Genomic DNA, 23,016 nt, shown 5'->3' with positions numbered 1-23,016 from the left:
TTTTGCAACATTCTATGCTGTGGCGTATCTCAGCAGGCTATTTTATGCTGTTTTAAGGTGTTTTAAACTGTTTATGGGTCATGTCATATTATGACATTTTTGCCATACTATAGCCTTGCTGTTTTCGTCATTTTTTCAACATGTATTATTTTCGTGTTTTTGTCCATTTTTGCAATATTCTTTGCTGTGGCGTGTCTCGGCAGGCTATTTTATGATGTTTTGAGGTGTTTTGGTTGTTTTTGGGACATGTCATATTTTGACATTTTTGCCATACTATAGCCTTGCCGTTTTCGTCATTTTTTCAACATGCATTATTTTATTGTTTTTGTCTGTTATTGCAACATTATATGCTATGGCGTGTCTCGGCAGTCTATTTTATGCTGTTTTGAGGTGTTTTGAACTGTTTATGGGTCATGTCATATTATGACGTTTTTGCCATACTATAGCCTTGCCGTTTTCGTCATTTTTTCAACATGTATTATTTTGGTGTTTTTGTCTGTTTTTGCAATATTCTATGCTATGGCGTGTCTCGGCAGGCTATTTTATGCTGTTTTGAGGTGTTTTGGTTGTTTTTGGGACATGTAATATTATGACATTTTGCCATACTATAGCCTTGCCACTTTCGTCATTTTTCAACATGCATTATTTTGGTGTTTTTGTCTGTTTTTGCAACGCTATATGCTATGGCGTGTCTCGGCAGGCTATTTTATGCTGTTTTCAAGTGTTTTCCACTGTTTTTGGGACATGTCATATTATGACATTTTTGCCATACTATAGCCTTGCATTTTTCATAATTTTTTCAACATGCATTATTTTGGTGTTTTTGTCTGTTTTTGCAACGCTATATGCTGTGGCGTGTCTCGGCAGGCTATTTTATGCAGTTTTGAGGTGTTTCAAGCTGTTTTTGGGACATGTCAAAATTTGACATTTTTGCCATAGTATAGCCTTGCATTTTTCATCATTTTTTCAACATGCATTATTTTGGTGTTTTTGTCCTTTTTTTGCAACATTCTATGCTATGGCGTGTCTCGGCAGGCTATTTTATGCTGTTTTGAGGTGTTCTGAACTGTTTATGGGTCATGTCATATTTTCACATTTTTGCCATACTATAGCCTTGCCGTTTTCGGCATTTTTTCAACATGCATTATTTTGGTGTTATTGTCTATTTTTGCAACGCTATATACCATGGCGTGTCTCGGCAGGCTATTTTATGCTGTTTTCAAGTATTTTCAACTGTTTATGGGTCATGTCATATTTTGACATTTTTGCCATACTATAGCCTTGCCGTTTTCGTCATTTTTTCAACATGTATTATTTTGGTGTTTTGTCCGTTTTTGCAACATTCTATGCTATGGCGTGTCTCAGCAGGCTATTTTATGCAGTTTTGAGGTGTTTCAAGCTGTTTTTGGGACATGTCAAAATTTGACATTTTTGCCATACTATAGCCTTGCCGTTTTCGTCATTTTTTCAACATGTATTATTTTCGTGTTTTTGTCCATTTTTGCAATATTCTTTGCTATGGCGTGTCTCGGCAGGCTATTTTATGATGTTTTGAGGTGTTTTGGTTGTTTTTGGGACATGTCATATTTTGACATTTTTGCCATACTATAGCCTTGCCGTTTTCGACTTTTTTTTAACATGCATTATTTTGGTGTTTTTGTCTGTTTTTGCAACGCTATATGCTGTGGCGTGTCTCGGCAGGCTATTTTATGCTGTTTTCAAGTATTTTTCAACTGTTTTTGGGACGTCATATTTTGACATTTTTGCCATACTATAGCCTTGCCGTTTTCGTCATTTTTTCAACATGCATTATTTTGGTGTTTTTGTCCGTTTTTGATTTATTCTATGCTATGGCATGTCTCGCCAGGCTACTTTATGCAGTTTTGAGGTGTTTCAAGCTGTTTTTGGGACATGTCATATTTTGACATTTTTGCCATACTATAGCCTTGCCTTTTTCATCATTTTTTCAACATGCATTATTTTGGTGTTTTTGTCCGTTTTTTGCAGCATTCTATGCTACGGCGTGTCTCAGCAGGCTATTTTATGCTGTTTTCAAGTGTTTTCAACTGTTTTTGGGACATGTCATATTTTGACATTTTTGCCATACTATAGCCTTGCCGTTTTCGTCATTTTTTCAACATGCATTATTTTGTTGTTTTTGTCTGTTATTGCAACATTATATGCTGTGGCGTGTCTCGGCAGGCTATTTTATGCTGTTTTGAACTGTTTATGGGCCATGTCATATTATGACATTTTCGCCATACTATAGCCTTGCCGTTTTCGTCATTTTTTTCAACATGCATTGTTTTGGTGTTTTTGTCCGTTTTTGCAATATTCTATGCTATGGCATGTCTCGCCAGGCTATTTTATGCAGTTCTGAGGTGTTTCAAGCTGTTTTTGGGACATGTCAAAATTTGACATTTTTGCCATACTATAGCCTTGCCGTTTTCGTCATTTTTTCAACATGTATTATTTTGGTGTTTTTGTCTGTTTTTGCAACGCTATATGCTGTGGCGTGTCTTGGCAGGCTATTTTATGCTGTTTTCAAGTATTTTTCAACTGTTTTTGGGACATGTCATATTTTGACATTTTTGCCATACTATAGCCTTGCCGTTTTCGTCATTTTTTCAACATGCATTATTTTGGTGTTTTTGTCCGTTTTTGCAATATTCTATGCTATGGCATGTCTCGCCAGGCTATTTTATGCAGTTTTGAGGTGTTTCATGCTGTTTTTGGGACATGTCAAAATTTGACATTTTTGCCATACTATAGCCTTGCCTTTTTCATCATTTTTTCAACATGCATTATTTTGGTGTTTTTGTCCGGTTTTGCAATATTCTATGCTATGGCGTGTCTCGGCAGGCTATTTTATGCTGTTTTCAAGTGTTTTCAACTGTTTTTGGGACATGTCATATTATGACGTTTTTGCCATACTATAGCCTTGCCGTTTTCGTCATTTTTTCAACATGTATTATTTTGGTGTTTTTGTCCGTTTTTTGCAACATTCTATGCTGTGGCGTGTCTCAGCAGGCTATTTTATGATGTTTTGAGGTGTTTTGGTTGTTTTTGGGACATGTCATATTTTGACATTTTTGCCATACTATAGCCTTGCCGTTTTCATAATTTTTTCAACATGCATTATTTTGGTGTTTTTGCAATAATCTTTGCTATGGCGTGTCTCGGCAGGCTATTTTATGCTGTTTTGAGGTGTTTTGAACTGTTTATGGGTCATGTCATATTATGACGTTTTTGCCATACTATAGCCTTGCCGTTTTCGTCATTTTTTCAACATGTATTATTTTGGTGTTTTTGTCTGTTTTTGCAACGCTATATGCTATGGCGTGTCTCGGCAGGCTATTTTATGCTGTTTTGAGGTGTTTTGGTTGTTTTTGGGACATGTAATATTATGACATTTTTGCCATACTATAGCCTTGCCACTTTCGTCATTTTTCAACATGCATTATTTTGGTGTTTTTGTCTGTTTTTGCAACGCTATATGCTATGGCGTGTCTCGGCAGGCTATTTTATGCTGTTTTGAGGTGTTTTGAACTGTTTATGGGCCATGTCATATTATGACATTTTCGCCATACTATAGCCTTGCCGTTTTTTCATTTTTTCAACATGCATTATTTTGGTGTTTTTGTCCGTTTTTGCAATATTCTATGCTATGGCATGTCTCGCCAGGCTATTTTATGCAGTTCTGAGGTGTTTCAAGCTGTTTTTGGGACATGTCAAAATTTGACATTTTTGCCATACTATAGCCTTGCCGTTTTCGTCATTTTTTCAACATGTATTATTTTGGTGTTTTTGTCCGGTTTTGCAATATTCTATGCTATGGCGTGTCTCGGCAGGCTATTTTATGCTGTTTTCAAGTGTTTTCAACTGTTTTTGGGACATGTCATATTATGACGTTTTTGCCATACTATAGCCTTGCCGTTTTCGTCATTTTTTCAACATGTATTATTTTGGTGTTTTTGTCCGTTTTTTGCAACATTCTATGCTGTGGCGTGTCTCAGCAGGCTATTTTATGCTGTTTTAAGGTGTTTTAAACTGTTTATGGGACATGTCATATTATGACATTTTTGCCATACTATAGCCTTGCCGTTTTCGTCATTTTTTCAACATGTATTATTTTCGTGTTTTTGTCCATTTTTGCAATATTCTTTGCTATGGCGTGTCTCGGCAGGCTATTTTATGATGTTTTGAGGTGTTTTGGTTGTTTTTGGGACATGTCATATTTTGACATTTTTGCCATACTATAGCCTTGCCGTTTTCATAATTTTTTCAACATGCATTATTTTGGTGTTTTTGCAATAATCTATGCTATGGCATGTCTCGGCAGGCTATTTTATGCTGTTTTGAGGTGTTTTGAACTATTTATGGGTCATGTCATATTATGACATTTTTGCCATACTATAGCCTTGCCGTTTTCGTCATTTTTTCAACATGTATTATTTTGGTGTTTTTGTCTGTTTTTGCAACGCTATATGCTATGGCGTGTCTCGGCAGGCTATTTTATGCTGTTTTGAGGTGTTTTGGTTGTTTTTGGGACATGTAATATTATGACATTTTTGCCATACTATAGCCTTGCCACTTTCGTCATTTTTCAACATGCATTATTTTGGTGTTTTTGTCTGTTTTTGCAACGCTATATGCTATGGCGTGTCTCGGCAGGCTATTTTATGCTGTTTTCAAGTGTTTTCCACTGTTTTTGGGACATGTCATATTATGACATTTTTGCCATACTATAGCCTTGCATTTTTCATAATTTTTTCAACATGCATTATTTTGGTGTTTTTGTCTGTTTTTGCAACGCTATATGCTGTGGCGTGTCTCGGCAGGCTATTTTATGCTGTTTTCAAGTATTTTCAACTGTTTATGGGTCATGTCATATTTTGACATTTTTGCCATACTATAGCCTTGCCGTTTTCGTCATTTTTCAACATGCATCATTTTGGTGTTTTTGTCTGTCTTTGCAACATTCTATGCTATGGCGTGTCTCAGCAGGTTGTTTTATGCTGTTTTCAAGTTTTTTCAACTGTTTTTGGGACATGTCATATTTTGACATTTCTGCCATACTATAGCCTTGCCGTTTTCATCATTTCTTCAATATGCATTATTTTGGTGTTTTTGTTCTTTTTTGCAACATTCTATGCTATGGTGTGTCTCAGCAGGCTATTTTATGCAGTTTTGAGGTGTTTCAAGCTGTTTTTGGGACATGTCAAAATTTGACATTTTTGCCATAGTATAGCCTTGCATTTTTCATCGTTTTTTCAACATGCATTATTTTGGTGTTTTTGTCCTTTTTTTGCAACATTCTATGCTATGGCGTGTCTCGGCAGGCTATTTTATGCTGTTTTGAGGTGTTCTGAACTGTTTATGGGTCATGTCATATTTTCACATTTTTGCCATACTATAGCCTTGCCGTTTTCGTCATTTTTTCAACATGCATTATTTTGGTGTTATTGTCTATTTTTGCAACGCTATATACCATGGCGTGTCTCGGCAGGCTATTTTATGCTGTTTTCAAGTATTTTCAACTGTTTATGGGTCATGTCATATTTTGACATTTTTGCCATACTATAGCCTTGCCGTTTTCGTCATTTTTTCAACATGTATTATTTTTGGTGTTTTGTCTGTTTTTGCAACACTATATGCTATGGTGTGTCTCAGCAGGCTATTTTATGCTGTTTTAAGGTGTTTTAAACTGTTTATGGGTCATGTCATATTATGACATTTTTGCCATACTATAGCCTTGCCATTTTCATCATTTTTTCAACATGTATTATTTTCGTGTTTTTGTCAGTTTTTGCAACATTCTATGCTATGGCGTGTCTCAGCAGGCTATTTTATGCAGTTTTGAGGTCTTTCAAGCTGTTTTTGGGACATGTCAAAATTTGACATTTTTGCCATACTATAGCCTTGCCGTTTTCGTCATTTTTTCAACATGTATTATTTTCGTGTTTTTGTCCATTTTTGCAATATTCTTTGCTATGGCGTGTCTCGGCAGGCTATTTTATGATGTTTTGAGGTGTTTTGGTTGTTTTTGGGACATGTCATATTTTGACATTTTTGCCATACTATAGCCTTGCCGTTTTCGACTTTTTTTTAACATGCATTATTTTGGTGTTTTTGTCTGTTTTTGCAACGCTATATGCTGTGGCGTGTCTCGGCAGGCTATTTTATGCTGTTTTCAAGTATTTTTCAACTGTTTTTGGGACGTCATATTTTGACATTTTTGCCATACTATAGCCTTGCCGTTTTCGTCATTTTTTCAACATGCATTATTTTGGTGTTTTTGTCCGTTTTTGCAATATTCTATGCTATGGCATGTCTCGCCAGGCTACTTTATGCAGTTTTGAGGTGTTTCAAGCTGTTTTTGGGACATGTCAAAATTTGACATTTTTGCCATACTATAGCCTTGCCTTTTTCATCATTTTTTCAACATGCATTATTTTGGTGTTTTTGTCCGGTTTTGCAATATTCTATGCTATGGCGTGTCTCGGCAGGCTATTTTATGCTGTTTTCAAGTGTTTTCAACTGTTTTTGGGACATGTCATATTATGACGTTTTTGCCATACTATAGCCTTGCCGTTTTCGTCATTTTTTCAACATGTATTATTTTGGTGTTTTTGTCCGTTTTTTGCAACATTCTATGCTGTGGCGTGTCTCAGCAGGCTATTTTATGCTGTTTTAAGGTGTTTTAAACTGTTTATGGGTCATGTCATATTATGACATTTTTGCCATACTATAGCCTTGCCGTTTTCGTCATTTTTTCAACATGCATTATTTTGGTGTTTTTGTCTGTTTTTGCAACGCTATATGCTGTGGCGTGTCTCGGCAGGCTATTTTATGCAGTTTTGAGGTGTTTCAAGCTGTTTTTGGGACATGTCAAAATTTGACATTTTTGCCATAGTATAGCCTTGCATTTTTCATCATTTTTTCAACATGCATTATTTTGGTGTTTTTGTCCTTTTTTTGCAACATTCTATGCTATGGCGTGTCTCGGCAGGCTATTTTATGCTGTTTTGAGGTGTTCTGAACTGTTTATGGGTCATGTCATATTTTCACATTTTTGCCATACTATAGCCTTGCCGTTTTCGTCATTTTTTCAACATGTATTATTTTGGTGTTTTTGTCCGTTTTTTGCAACATTCTATGCTATGGCGTGTCTCAGCAGGCTATTTTATGCTGTTTTAAGGTGTTTTAAACTGTTTATGGGTCATGTCATATTATGACATTTTTGCCATACTATAGCCTTGCCATTTTCATCATTTTTTCAACATGTATTATTTTCGTGTTTTTGTCAGTTTTTGCAACATTCTATGCTATGGCGTGTCTCAGCAGGCTATTTTATGCAGTTTTGAGGTCTTTCAAGCTGTTTTTGGGACATGTCAAAATTTGACATTTTTGCCATACTATAGCCTTGCCGTTTTCGTCATTTTTTCAACATGTATTATTTTCGTGTTTTTGTCCATTTTTGCAATATTCTTTGCTATGGCGTGTCTCGGCAGGCTATTTTATGATGTTTTGAGGTGTTTTGGTTGTTTTTGGGACATGTCATATTTTGACATTTTTGCCATACTATAGCCTTGCCGTTTTCGACTTTTTTTTAACATGCATTATTTTGGTGTTTTTGTCTGTTTTTGCAACGCTATATGCTGTGGCGTGTCTCGGCAGGCTATTTTATGCTGTTTTCAAGTATTTTTCAACTGTTTTTGGGACGTCATATTTTGACATTTTTGCCATACTATAGCCTTGACATTTTCGTCATTTTTTCAACATGCATTATTTTGGTGTTTTTGTCCGTTTTTGCAATATTCTATGCTATGGCATGTCTCGCCAGGCTACTTTATGCAGTTTTGAGGTGTTTCAAGCTGTTTTTGGGACATGTCAAAATTTGACATTTTTGCCATACTATAGCCTTGCCTTTTTCATCATTTTTTCAACATGCATTATTTTGGTGTTTTTGTCCGGTTTTGCAATATTCTATGCTATGGCGTGTCTCGGCAGGCTATTTTATGCTGTTTTCAAGTGTTTTCAACTGTTTTTGGGACATGTCATATTATGACGTTTTTGCCATACTATAGCCTTGCCGTTTTCGTCATTTTTTCAACATGTATTATTTTGGTGTTTTTGTCCGTTTTTTGCAACATTCTATGCTGTGGCGTATCTCAGCAGGCTATTTTATGCTGTTTTAAGGTGTTTTAAACTGTTTATGGGTCATGTCATATTATGACATTTTTGCCATACTATAGCCTTGCCGTTTTCGTCATTTTTTCAACATGTATTATTTTCGTGTTTTTGTCCATTTTTGCAATATTCTTTGCTATGGCGTGTCTCGGCAGGCTATTTTATGATGTTTTGAGGTGTTTTGGTTGTTTTTGGGACATGTCATATTTTGACATTTTTGCCATACTATAGCCTTGCCGTTTTCATAATTTTTTCAACATGCATTATTTTGGTGTTTTTGCAATAATCTATGCTATGGCGTGTCTCGGCAGGCTATTTTATGCTGTTTTGAGGTGTTTTGAACTGTTTATGGGTCATGTCATATTATGACGTTTTTGCCATACTATAGCCTTGCCGTTTTCGTCATTTTTTCAACATGTATTATTTTGGTGTTTTTGTCTGTTTTTGCAACGCTATATGCTATGGCGTGTCTCGGCAGGCTATTTTATGCTGTTTTGAGGTGTTTTGGTTGTTTTTGGGACATGTAATATTATGACATTTTTGCCATACTATAGCCTTGCCACTTTCGTCATTTTTCAACATGCATTATTTTGGTGTTTTTGTCTGTTTTTGCAACGCTATATGCTATGGCGTGTCTCGGCAGGCTATTTTATGCTGTTTTCAAGTGTTTTCCACTGTTTTTGGGACATGTCATATTATGACATTTTTGCCATACTATAGCCTTGCATTTTTCATAATTTTTTCAACATGCATTATTTTGGTGTTTTTGTCTGTTTTTGCAACGCTATATGCTGTGGCGTGTCTCGGCAGGCTATTTTATGCAGTTTTGAGGTGTTTCAAGCTGTTTTTGGGACATGTCAAAATTTGACATTTTTGCCATAGTATAGCCTTGCATTTTTCATCATTTTTTCAACATGCATTATTTTGGTGTTTTTGTCCTTTTTTTGCAACATTCTATGCTATGGCGTGTCTCGGCAGGCTATTTTATGCTGTTTTGAGGTGTTCTGAACTGTTTATGGGTCATGTCATATTTTCACATTTTTGCCATACTATAGCCTTGCCGTTTTCGTCATTTTTTCAACATGCATTATTTTGGTGTTATTGTCTATTTTTGCAACGCTATATACCATGGCGTGTCTCGGCAGGCTATTTTATGCTGTTTTCAAGTATTTTCAACTGTTTATGGGTCATGTCATTTTTTGACATTTTTGCCATACTATAGCCTTGCCGTTTTCGTCATTTTTTCAACATGTATTATTTTGGTGTTTTTGTCCGTTTTTTGCAACATTCTATGCTATGGCGTGTCTCAGCAGGCTATTTTATGCAGTTTTGAGGTCTTTCAAGCTGTTTTTGGGACATGTCAAAATTTGACATTTTTGCCATACTATAGCCTTGCCGTTTTCGTCATTTTTTCAACATGTATTATTTTCGTGTTTTTGTCCATTTTTGCAATATTCTTTGCTATGGCGTGTCTCGGCAGGCTATTTTATGATGTTTTGAGGTGTTTTGGTTGTTTTTGGGACATGTCATATTTTGACATTTTTGCCATACTATAGCCTTGCCGTTTTCGACTTTTTTTTAACATGCATTATTTTGGTGTTTTTGTCTGTTTTTGCAACGCTATATGCTGTGGCGTGTCTCGGCAGGCTATTTTATGCTGTTTTCAAGTATTTTTCAACTGTTTTTGGGACGTCATATTTTGACATTTTTGCCATACTATAGCCTTGACTTTTTCATCATTTTTTCAACATGCATTATTTTGGTGTTTTTGTCCGGTTTTTGCAGCATTCTATGCTACGGCGTGTCTCAGCAGGCTATTTTATGCTGTTTTCAAGTGTTTTCAACTGTTTTTGGGACATGTCATATTTTGACATTTTTGCCATACTATAGCCTTGCCGTTTTCGTCATTTTTTCAACATGCATTATTTTGTTGTTTTTGTCTGTTATTGCAACATTATATGCTGTGGCGTGTCTCGGCAGGCTATTTTATGCTGTTTTGAGGTGTTTTGAACTGTTTATGGGCCATGGCATATTATGACATTTTCGCCATACTATAGCCTTGCCGTTTTCGTCATTTTTTTCAACATGCATTATTTTGGTGTTTTTGTCCGTTTTTGCAATATTCTATGCTATGGCATGTCTCGCCAGGCTATTTTATGCAGTTCTGAGGTGTTTCAAGCTGTTTTTGGGACATGTCAAAATTTGACATTTTTGCCATACTATAGCCTTGCCGTTTTCGTCATTTTTTCAACATGTATTATTTTGGTGTTTTTGTCTGTTTTTGCAACGCTATATGCTGTGGCGTGTCTTGGCAGGCTATTTTATGCTGTTTTCAAGTATTTTTCAACTGTTTTTGGGACATGTCATATTTTGACATTTTTGCCATACTATAGCCTTGCCGTTTCGTCATTTTTCAACATGCATTATTTTGGTGTTTTTGTCCGTTTTTGCAATATTCTATGCTATGGCATGTCTCGCCAGGCTATTTTATGCAGTTTTGAGGTGTTTCAAGCTGTTTTTGGGATATGTCAAAATTTGACATTTTTGCCATACTATAGCCTTGCCTTTTTCATCATTTTTTCAACATGCATTATTTTGGTGTTTTTGTCCGGTTTTGCAATATTCTATGCTATGGCGTGTCTCGGCAGGCTATTTTATGCTGTTTTCAAGTGTTTTCAACTGTTTTTGGGACATGTCATATTATGACGTTTTTGCCATACTATAGCCTTGCCGTTTTCGTCATTTTTTCAACATGTATTATTTTGGTGTTTTTGTCCGTTTTTTGCAACATTCTATGCTGTGGCGTGTCTCAGCAGGCTATTTTATGATGTTTTGAGGTGTTTTGGTTGTTTTTGGGACATGTCATATTTTGACATTTTTGCCATACTATAGCCTTGCCGCTTTCATAATTTTTTCAACATGCATTATTTTGGTGTTTTGTCTGTTTTGCAATAATCTTTGCTATGGCGTGTCTCGGCAGGCTATTTTATGCTGTTTTGAGGTGTTTTGAACTGTTTATGGGTCATGTCATATTATGACGTTTTTGCCATACTATAGCCTTGCCGTTTTCGTCATTTTTTCAACATGTATTATTTTGGTGTTTTTGTCTGTTTTTGCAACGCTATATGCTATGGCGTGTCTCGGCAGGCTATTTTATGCTGTTTTGAGGTGTTTTGGTTGTTTTTGGGACATGTAATATTATGACATTTTTGCCATACTATAGCCTTGCCACTTTCGTCATTTTTCAACATGCATTATTTTGGTGTTTTTGTCTGTTTTTGCAACGCTATATGCTATGGCGTGTCTCGGCAGGCTATTTTATGCTGTTTTGAGGTGTTTTGAACTGTTTATGGGCCATGTCATATTATGACATTTTCGCCATACTATAGCCTTGCCGTTTTCGTCATTTTTTTCAACATGCATTGTTTTGGTGTTTTTGTCCGTTTTTGCAATATTCTATGCTATGGCATGTCTCGCCAGGCTATTTTATGCAGTTCTGAGGTGTTTCAAGCTGTTTTTGGGACATGTCAAAACTTGACATTTTTGCCATACTATAGCCTTGCCTTTTTCGTCATTTTTTCAACATGTATTATTTTGGTGTTTTTGTCCGGTTTTGCAATATTCTATGCTATGGCGTGTCTCGGCAGGCTATTTTATGCTGTTTTCAAGTGTTTTCAACTGTTTTTGGGACATGTCATATTATGACGTTTTTGCCATACTATAGCCTTGCCGTTTTCGTCATTTTTTCAACATGTATTATTTTGGTGTTTTTGTCCGTTTTTTGCAACATTCTATGCTGTGGCGTGTCTCAGCAGGCTATTTTATGCTGTTTTAAGGTGTTTTAAACAGTTTATGGGACATGTCATATTATGACATTTTTGCCATACTATAGCCTTGCCGTTTTCGTCATTTTTTCAACATGTATTATTTTCGTGTTTTTGTCCATTTTTGCAATATTCTTTGCTATGGCGTGTCTCGGCAGGCTATTTTATGATGTTTTGAGGTGTTTTGGTTGTTTTTGGGACATGTAATATTTTGACATTTTTGCCATACTATAGCCTTGCCGTTTTCGTATTTTTTTCAACATGTATTATTTTGGTGTTTTTGTCCGTTATTGCAACATTATATGCTGTGGCGTGTCTCGGCAGGCTATTTTATGCTGTTTTGAGGTGTTTTGAACTGTTTATGGGCCATGTCATATTATGACATTTTCGCCATACTATAGCCTTGCCGTTTTCGTCATTTTTTCAACATGTATTATTTTGGTGTTTTTGTCTGTTTTTGCAATATTCTATGCTATGGCGTGTCTCGGCAGGCTATTTTATGATGTTTTGAGGTGTTTAGTTGTTTTTGGGACATGTCAATATTATGACATTTTTGCCATACTATAGCCTTGCCACTTTCATCATTTTTCAACATGCATTATTTTGGTGTTTTGTCTGTTTTTGCAACATTCTATGCTATGGCGTGTCTCGGCAGGCTATTTTATGCTGTTTTCAAGTGTTTTCCACTGTTTTTGGGACATGTCATATTATGACATTTTTGCCATACTATAGCCTTGCATTTTTCATAATTTTTTCAACATGCATTATTTTGGTGTTTTTGTCTGTTTTTGCAACGCTATATGCTGTGGCGTGTCTCGGCAGGCTATTTTATGCTGTTTTCAAGTATTTTCAACTGTTTATGGGTCATGTCATATTTTGACATTTTTGCCATACTATAGCCTTGCCGTTTTCGTCATTTTTTAAACATGCATCATTTTGGTGTTTTTGTCTGTCTTTGCAACATTCTATGCTATGGCGTGTCTCAGCAGGTTGTTTTATGCTGTTTTCAAGTTTTTTCAACTGTTTTTGGGACATGTCATATTTTGACATTTCTGCCATACTATAGCCTTGCCGTTTTCATCATTTCTTCAATATGCATTATTTTGGTGTTTTTGTTCTTTTTTGCAACATTCTATGCTATGGTGTGTCTCAGCAGGCTATTTTATGCTGTTTTGAGGTGTTTTCACCTGTTTTTGGGACATGTCATATTATGACATTATTGCAATACTATAGCCTTGCCTTTTTCGTCAGTTTTTCAACATGCATTATTTTGGTGTTTTTGTCCGTTTTTGCAACATTCTATGCTATGGCGTGTCTCAGCAGGCTGTTTTATACTGTTTTGAGGTGTTTTCACCTGTTTTTATGCTAGACTGGATGACATTATTATGTCATGACATTGTCATTATTATGTCATCCAGTATAGCATAAAAAGTAGCAGGAAAAAATGATTTTTTTAATGATATTTTGGACAACTTACTGTACTTAAATGTTTTTAAGGTACTTTGGATGACTTCCTGTACTAAGATTTTTCATGCTATTTAGGACGATATAGTATACTATGACTTTTTCATTCCATTTTGGATGACGTGCCATACTATGATATTTTCCTGCTACTTTGTACAATATACTATACTATGATATCTTTCATGCTATTTTTGACTATATACCATACCATGACTTTTTTTTGCTATTTTGGATGACATGTATTCAGACATTTTCATGCCATTTTTTTAATGTACTTTTCATTGACATTTAACATCACATACCATCTCTTACATTGAAACCACATCTCTTTTGGTTTCAAAAGCTTTGTACAACCTTTTAATGTGTCTAAAATGCCACATTTTTAGAAATTATAACATAAATATAAAAGGAACAGTAAAAAATGTACAACACATAGGGAGTGATCTGCTCTTTACCATGTCATTATAGATGTGTAAAAACAAAGTCTGGCCTGTGTGACATAGTCAACCCATCTTTCCCAGCGTGACATGAATAATTCAAAATAAAAATTAACATGCGCTGTGATCTTTTTCATTTTACAAATGTCCATTGTAATGTCCATCCATGTATTTAAGGTTGGGATCTCCTGCAATAGCCATTTCCTTGTAAGGGCCTTTTTACCTGCTACCAGCAATATATTAAATAAATATTTGTGTCTTTTCGCCCATTCTTGAGGTATAAGTCAAAAAAAAAGAGTTTTATTCTCCAGGGGCAGTTGATATCTGAAAATGTCTTGTACAGCATTATGCACCTTTTTCCAAAAATTTTTAATAACAGGGCAATCCCATAGGACATGATAATGATCTGCATTTAGGTTTCCACATTTTCTCCAGCAGGCTGGTGAGTTATAGTTATAGTGGGATTTCTGGGATGGCGTAATGAAGAACCTCATCAGACATTTCCAACTGAACTCCCTCCAGGTTTGCGAACTGGTACATTTCCATTGATACCTCCATATTGTTGTCCATTCTTCATCAGATATGAGTACTCCTCCTTCCTTCTCCCATTTTGATTTAACGTACATAGTTGAGTGGTCTTTAAGGTTCAACAGCCCTTTATACAAACATGAGATTATTCCACCACCAATATTTGAATTGTATGCTTTTTCGAACAAGCCTATCAAGCTTACATTTGGTTCTGTTACAGGTTTCACCTTTCTAGTAACAAAATGCCGAATCTGCAGGTACCGATAGAAGTCTTGTTTTTCTATTAAAAATTTGTCTTTAAGTGTTTCAAAACTAAACGTGGTCCCATCTTCCATTATATTGAAAAGAACAGTTATTCTTTTAGAGATCCAAACTTTAAATCTGTTATCTAATTTATTTGGAGTAAAATCTGTGTCATATGCACACCATTTAAAAACTATTCATTTTACCCATGGATTTTCGATAATATTAATGTAGCCTTGTAGGTTGCTGTCAGCTATGATTGCCTGTAAGGGAGTAGAGGATATTTTCTCCTCAATATTTTTCCATTGAGCATCATATAATGGCTTACACCAATATATCATATGTCTCAATTGTGCTGCTCAATAATATTCTTTAAACGAGGGTAGACCCCATCCTCCCTTTTCTTTTGCTAGTTGTAAGGTTTTGAGGCAAATTCTGGGTCTTGCCATATGTACCTTTTGTCCAATTCATTAAATTGTTTTTGGGTCATTTCTATGGGTAAGGTCTGGAAAAGATATAATATTCTTGGAAGTATATTCATCTTGATAGATTCACTTCTGGAGCTGAGACTTAAGAAAGGGATAAAGTTCCATCTTGTTATATCCTCCTTGATTCTTTTATGTATAGGTGAACAGTTATGCTCTAGTAGGTCTGCAATATCTTTTGATAACATAATGTCCAGATATTTGAGACACCTTGTTTGCCATGTCAAAGGGTATCTTCTTCTAACCTCATCTGGTGGACTGTAATTGTATGAAAGCAATTGTGTTTTATTCACATTTATCTTATATCCTGATAATTGCCCATATTTTCCAAATGCCTGCATTAATTTAGGTAGAGAATTTGTAGGTTGTCCTTGGTAAATTAGAACGTCGTCTGCGTAGCAGACCAATTTATGTTCTGCCTCATGAATTGTGATACCTTTTATTTCTTCCTTTTTTCTTATGTATTGTGCTAATGGCTCCAAATATAATCCCTGTCTCGAACCCCTTTCCAGAGTGAAACTATTTGATAGGTACCCATTAACTTTTATTTTAGCAGTGGGCTTATTATACAGTGTCTGTATAGTTTTGATAATTGTATCGTGTAGACCAAATCTATGGAGAACTCAGCAGAGAAAATTCCAATTCACAGAGTCAAATGCCTTTTCTGCATCAACACTTATCACTACTGCTTTAATCTCATTTTTTTGAATATGGTCTATTATGTGTAGTGTCCGTCTTATATTGTCTTGAGTTTGGCGGTGTTGGATAAAGCCTGTCTGGTCATTATGAATCAGTTTAGGTAAAAAAATTTCCAGCCGTCTGGCCATAATGGAAGTGAATAACCTATAATCCACATTAAGGACAGATACTGGTCTGAATGACCCACATTCCATTTTATCTTTGCCTTCTTTTGGTATAGCCGAAATTATTGCCTCCTTCCAGCTGGGAGGTGTTTGTGCTTTTTTTTAAAACCCAATTCATCGTAGGGAGAATAATAGGTGTTAGTTCCTCTTTGAACTCCTTATACCACTCTGCCGTATAGCCATCTGATCCTGGAGACTTATTCAATTTGAGTTTGCTGATTGCAATTTTTAGTTCACTGTCAGTTATATCATCAGTCATTACTTTATTTTGTTCCTCATTCAATGTGGGCAGATTTAGGGAATCCAGGAAGCTGTCAATTTCATTAAGGCTACCCCCTGGAACTTCTGAATACAGATTTTTGTAGAATACTTCAAAGGCTTCCAGAATTTCACTCAATTTCCTTTTTATAACATTCGTTTTTGGATCTCTAATCCTGTGGATTGTATTTTCTGCCATCTTTTTTTAAGTTTTCAAGACAGTATTTTCATAGATTTGGATCCACTTTCATAGTGCCTCTGTTTAAGAAACATGAGGTTTTTCTTGATTTCTTGTGTAGCCAGATTATTAATTTTGTCCCTAATATTCTTTATTTCCTCCAATGTCTGCTGCATCATTTTCAGTTTATGTTTTCTTTCTAGTTCCTTTAATATGCTTTGTAGATCCTCTAATGTTTTGTTTCTTATTTTTTTCTTATGAAAAGATATTGCTCTAATTTCCCCCCTTAGAACAGCCTTCAAAGCATCCCACAAAATGGGGGGTGAAACCTCTCCATTATCATTGAGTTCCAAGTATAACCCAATCTCCTTCTTAATTTGTTCCTTAAAAAAGTGGGATCATTAAGCAGGCTTGAGTTTAATTTCCACATAGTATTCTTGAGTTGCAGGTTTAAATCGACAGACAGGTATATGGGCGCATGGTCACTTACATCTATTGTACCAATTCCACAGGCATTTGTTTTATCTTTTTCAAATGTTATGAAAGTCTATTCTCGTGTACAGCAAATGAGCAGCAGAGTAATGAGTATAATCTCTTCTATTAGGATAAAAGTCCCTCCATATGTCAATTAGGCCTACCTCTTCAGAACATAATAGGACATGATAGATCTACTCCCAGAACAGATAAGAACAAAAGAACATACAAACAAACAAAAAAGTGATCCCAAGGTAGGGGTCTCCCGTGGATGACCCTGGCCTAAGCTAGAGAGAACATCTAACTGTGGGAAAGCCTCTCTCACCTGTGGGTTGAGGGCCCCCACTGCAGCATCCGAAAGAATAACAGTCTCTGTCCATCATTCAGAAAAACACTTCTCTGTGCTTTCCTCCTATGTATACATTCTCATTCGGAGAGGTAAAGGATTCATGTAATAAGCAGACAGGTAAACAACAATCATAATAATTATAAAAGAAAAGAAAGAAAAAAAAACTCAACGTGTGTTTAATTTTTTGTTCAGCACGCCAGCGTTTTCTGAGCCATTCGGAGTCAAATTTCTTCTGAAGGGGGCGAGGACTGTCTCCTGAAAGCCTGAAGTTCGTCTCGGATGTCCTTCACTCGCTCCTCGTCCGGTCCCCGTGGCCTGGGTTCTCCCACTATCTCCCACACGCAACAGGACAGTTGCTCAGCGAGGCTCTCTGTCGGCGTAATGACTCTGACGGCCTCTATTCTTCATATCATTGGTCGCCTCATCCACAGTCTGATACAGTCGCGTTCCGTCATCATAAAACACCCGTAGCTTTGGGGGGAAGGGAGTCTGGAAGCGGATCTTGTTCTGTTTTAACACCCGTTTCGCCTCAGTATATTCTTTCTGCTTCTGCATGATGGCTGGGGTCTTGATCGAAGAAGATTAATCTTCCGTTCAAAAACACCTGTTTCTTTCCCCAGGCTTTACGCAGGATCTCTTCTTTCACAGTGTAGTGTAAAAATGTGACTATTATTGATCGCGGCTTGTCTCCCGGGTCTCCGTTTTTGGAGACCCGGGGGTGACCGATGTGCCCTCTCGATGTGAAGCTTCATAGCAGGGGGAAGTTGAAGTGTTTCCCGTAATAACTTTTCTACAAAGTTCACCATAGAGGACCCCTCCGCTCCTTCGGGTACATTACATATCCTCATGCTATCCCGTCTAGATCTCCCTTCCTGGTCGAGTATCTTGTTTTCTTGCTGATTTATCACTTTTATCATCTTAGTTAGCACCTGTTCCACGTTTTGAACGCGATCCTCCATCTCTTCGATTCGTGTCTCTGCCTCCGCTATCTTTTCATTATCGCACGTGAGCTCACCCTTAATGTCGTTTAGCTGTTGTTTTGTGTCCTTGCGAAAGTCCCGTATCTCCTCTAAAACTCTGGCTAAGCTCACCTCGTCTTCCTGGTGCGTGCTAACATTAGCGTTAGCTTCGCCATCTTGTACCTGTTTAGGTGAGCTTTTTTCTGTGTTTCCTTGTTGTTCACTCTGGTTTTTTTTTGTTTCCCTCTCGTCTTCTCATTTTGCCCCTCGTGTTAAATCAGTTTTTCTCAAGTATCGCTGTGTTTGACGTGCTAACGGGGCAGATTAAAAACAAATTCGGAGGAGCTGTTATCTTAAGCTGCCATTCAGGCTCTTTCATGCCATTTTTGACGATGTAATAACTACTAACTAATATGACTTTTTGATGCCCTGAATAATTTCAGTGGTGTACATTGAGTATTATAGGTCAACTAAGCCTTGAAAACTTACTATCTACAGGTTGTAAATATTTTTATACTCAGGGACCACTAATTCAGATTTTGAAAGTGTAACTCTCTTACCCTGACGTGTCCATCTTTTCCTCCTCCTTCTCCTCCTCTTTTACTTCTAGGGGGCAGAAAAACACCAGTGATGAAAACAATTTCTGTTCATTTACAAATACAAACTTGACCGGACTTTTGAATATGTCTTACCTTTCTTTTCCTCTCCTTCCTTTTCTTCCTCCTTCTTCACTCGTTTGGCCTTCTTGTGGTTGGCTGCGTTCCTGCGGCCGCCTCCCTGCCCCTCCGCCTCATCCTCGGAGTCAGAAAACTCCTCCTCACAGGCTATCCTTTTGTCATGGGCCCGGACTAAAATACAGAACACACATCATTGACTAAGGCATCCTTAGATAATATCCCTTAAACATTAAACACAAATTAGAACAAATTAGAAATTCTGTTGTTCCCAAATGGTGGAACAAACTTCCAAACTCTGTGCGTTCTGCTGAGTCCCTTTCAACTTTTAAGAGACAATTGAAAACTCAATTGTTCTGAGAACACCTCGGCACTTTACCTGATTCTTCTCCTCTTTGCCCTTTGGGGTAGATTAAGTCAGAAGGTCCAAAACCCAGCACCTAATGATTATCTAGCACTGACAAAGTTGTGTGATGTTGACTGTCATCGTAAGTAGTGATACTGAGATTGTTGAATCTCAGATGCTGAGATCGCTACTGGTTATTACTTTGGTTTCTCAAAAAAAAAAAAAAAAAGGGGGGGGCGGCGGCGGCTATGCGGCACTTCTTCTGCCACTAGACGGCAATACCTGTGACCAATCACACCTGAAGCACTTTTTGCACTTACTAAGGGTTCTTTTCCTTAAGTCTAAATTCTTGCTTGTGTTGTACGTCGCTTTGGATAAAAGCGTCTGCTAAATGAAATTGTAGAATTGTAGAACTGTACCATAGCACAGTACCTCCCATCCTTCCAACTAAGACATGTTACATGTATGACATCAATGCACATGGCTATTTCCTGTGAGATATCCTGTGTAGATCTTAGCCTGTATAAGTGTCTTACTAGAAACGCGTTTGTCGGGGTCCTCTTCATCCTCGTCTCCACTGTCTGGGTGGGGAGCGTCCTCTGGGATTGCCTGCATCTGGACACCAGGTGCATGAGGCAGCATACGGAGGTTTTCAAACAGACGCTGCTTGATCTTCTCCAGGTATTCGTTGGTGTTCTGGTTGGTCATGTTGGATGGGCTGATGTGTAGCTTGAAGTCAGGCCCAAAGTATTCAAAGTAATCATTGTAGGGCAGCTCGTTGGGGATGGAGCAGTCCAAGGCGACAGCAGTTTCGTACGTCCAGCAACGGGCCACGTTGCGAATGGTGTAACCTCCGCCGCCCAGCATCAGCAGGGGCAGGTTGAAACTTTTGATGTACTCGACACATTTGGCATGGCCTAAAGGAAAACACACTCATTTTTTTCAAACTCAGCAAAGTTCGATAACACTAGTATTATTTTGGGAAAGATAACTGCTTCATACCAGGGCTGAACAATGCAAAAAACATGAGACATGCAATGATGTTGAATTTTGTGATAATGATATTACTGCCACTATATAAACAGATATTAATGTGTACTCAGTACTTGACTCAGACTTGAACAATATCTGTACTTGTGTATATATTTGCTTATATTTAGCTCACTGACTAGCTACAGTGTTTATTAATGGCTCCAGCCAGATCATAATATACTTCACCAATAATCATAAAGTACTGAATTCTCCCCCTCCTGATGATCAGTTGTTCCTGACTACATTTAAGCACTCAAAATATGCAGAAAAATTTGGGACCAATTAACAATAATTTTCAGCTCAATGATGAACCTTTAACGCAGTAGAGAGAAATCAGCGCTTGTTTGAGTCGTGGCTAGATCAGATGGTTACTTTAGTTATCGCATGACTGCAAAACATTTTCCACATAATCAGTGTCATTGTTTTTGTAATATTTAAAAGCTGAACAGTGAAGTGATGCTGAAATAGCGGGGTTTACACTCTAAGTACACAGCTGACACAAGTTTACAGCTGTTTCTTTAACTCTCCATCCAATCTAGCCACAACATTATATATAAAGAAAGTAATGAAAAAGTCATATTATAGTATCTCATAAAACATCACATGAAAATGTCCACATAGTAAAAATGTCATAATATAGTATGTTGTAAAAATGGCAAAAAAAGTATAGCATGTTGCAAAAATACTATTGTATATTGTGTCATAAAAATGTTCTAAAATGTCAGAGTATAATATGTTTTAAAAATTCCATAGTAGTCACAAAAACAGCAAAAAGTCACAGGAAAAATGTCACAGAAAATGTCATAGTAACGTATGAGGGAAAAAGTTAAAGTCAGTCGTAAAAGTGGTACGATAGAGCATGTCATTAACTTATCAAAGTATAGTATGTTGTAAAAATGTCAAAAATTATACAATAATTATAATTATATAATAATATATTATTATAGTATGTTATCATAAAAAATCATAGCACAGTAGATTGTAAAAATGTCAAGGTATACTAAGTCGGAAAAAAAACTTAATAATATGCCTTTAAAATGTAAAAAGAAAAATGTCATTGTGTCATTGGAAAACCATTTAATAGATGTTTTTTTTTTTTTTAAAGTAGTTTCGTATGTTGTTAAATGACCATAGTAATGTATGTCGTAAATATGTCAAAAAAAATGTATGTTATGCCATAAAAATGTCATGGTATACTTTGTCGTAAAAATGGCAAAAACTTTCATGGTATACTGTATGGCAAAAATGTCATAAAATGTCATAGAGTAGTAAATTAAATACGGTATACTGTCAAAAAAATGTCATTATGTCGTAAAATGCCTCTCTACTTTTGATTTGCACACATTATCCATGTCCTATCATTATATCACTAACTCAGCTCCCTCTCTGGGCCTTTGTGGTCTCTTGTCTCACAGGTTTCCTCAGATTGTGGCTGATGCTGTTGTCCTGCTCGATGCCTACCACTACTCTCATCATAAGTCATACTTATACTGTTATTATGCACATATGATTAGAATTGTCATATACAGTACATACACTATCATATTAGTGGAGACATTTAACATATACACTATTTAAAAAAAACGTATAATATTTATATTTCAATTAAGATTGTTATAATTGCTATTGTTAATAGCACTGTCGCTGTTGTTGCTGTGCACCTCCCTCCTCTCTCTCTACTCACTTTATGTATCATTTTTTCAAATGGATTACTATTATGTTGATCTGTTCTGTACACACAGCATCTTCTGCACCTCTGTCTGTTCTGAAACAGGGATCCCTCCTCAGTTATTCTTCCTGATTTTTCCCCCCTTAAAGAGCGTTTTTCCTTTTTCAGCTGTGAGGGTCCAAGGACAGAGGAATGTTGTAGAAAGCCCCCTGAGGCTCATTGTGATTTGAGCTTTCTAGATAAAACTCAAACTGAAATGAAATTGTATATGATGTTACAAAAATGTTACAGTATGTAAAAAACATAAAACTGTATAGTATGTCCTACAAAAAAGGTATATAAAATAAAAATATAGTATATTTCAAAATAGTCCGTTTAGTATGTTGTAGAAATTACAAAGTAAAGCGTGCTGTAAAAATGTCAGTGTAGTAAAACTCAAAAGTAGTATAGAAAGTTGTACAGCAAAGTCATGCTACAATATGTCAAAGTATAGCATGTTGGGATCAAGTCATAGTACAGAATGTTGTAAAAACACCATAGTATAGTATGACATAAAAATAGTCAGAAAACCGTCATAGTATAGTGTTGTAAAATATTAAATAAAGTATGGTGACATATTTCCAAAAAAAGTCATAGTTGTCACAGTGTGCTCTGCCTCTCTCCTGCTGCTGTGGGATTCACTCTGCCTCCACCTCTCTCTCCACCCAGCCACTTCCTGTCATCAGCCTCATCACCTCCACCTGGTGCTCCCAGCTGCTCTTCATCTGCAGTGAGCCAGTATTTAAGCAGCCTCACTCCACACACCAGGTTGTCTTTGCTTCCATGCCTGACTTCCCAAGTACTCACTCTTTGACGGTTTTCCTGGTTTCGACTCTGGTCCCCTGTGACTACCTCTCCTCGTCTCTGCCCTGGTAAATGTAACAGCTTTCTGTCTCTGACCACGAGGTTTGCCTGTGCACTTCCTAGTTCTCATCTGCCTGTGTCTGTGCTGTGTTCTACTGCTTCGGCTCCGTCGAGCGAGAGATCGCCATTCTTCCAGC

At 36.7% G+C, this 23,016-nt stretch overlaps 1 protein-coding gene across 2 annotated transcripts in view; it reads right to left on the bottom strand.

Moving 5' to 3' along the window:
• The window catches only part of LOC121958196 (putative histone deacetylase 1-B), a 47,708-nt gene that overhangs the window by 13,014 nt on the left and 11,678 nt on the right, over nt 1-23,016 (bottom strand). The window contains exons 9-12 of one of the 2 annotated variants that reach the window (XM_088089981.1): nt 19,812-20,192; nt 18,948-19,103; nt 18,816-18,861; nt 13,825-18,566 (exon numbers count right to left, since the gene is read on the bottom strand). In XM_088089981.1, coding sequence (XP_087946107.1) covers nt 18,533-18,566; nt 18,816-18,861; nt 18,948-19,103; nt 19,812-20,192 — 617 coding nt within the window. In that variant the 3' untranslated portion in view covers nt 13,825-18,532. Of the gene's footprint in view, nt 1-13,824; nt 18,567-18,815; nt 18,862-18,947; nt 19,104-19,811; nt 20,193-23,016 lie in introns of those variants that run through there. The other variant, XM_088089982.1, reaches the window with a different exon arrangement.

This window comes from Plectropomus leopardus, chromosome 17, assembly GCF_026936395.1.
Source record: "Plectropomus leopardus strain MGB_pleo_1.0 chromosome 17, ASM2693639v1, whole genome shotgun sequence".
NCBI classification, from domain to species: Eukaryota; Metazoa; Chordata; class Actinopteri; order Perciformes; family Serranidae; genus Plectropomus; species Plectropomus leopardus.
This window is presented reverse-complemented; position numbering and strand designations above follow the sequence as displayed.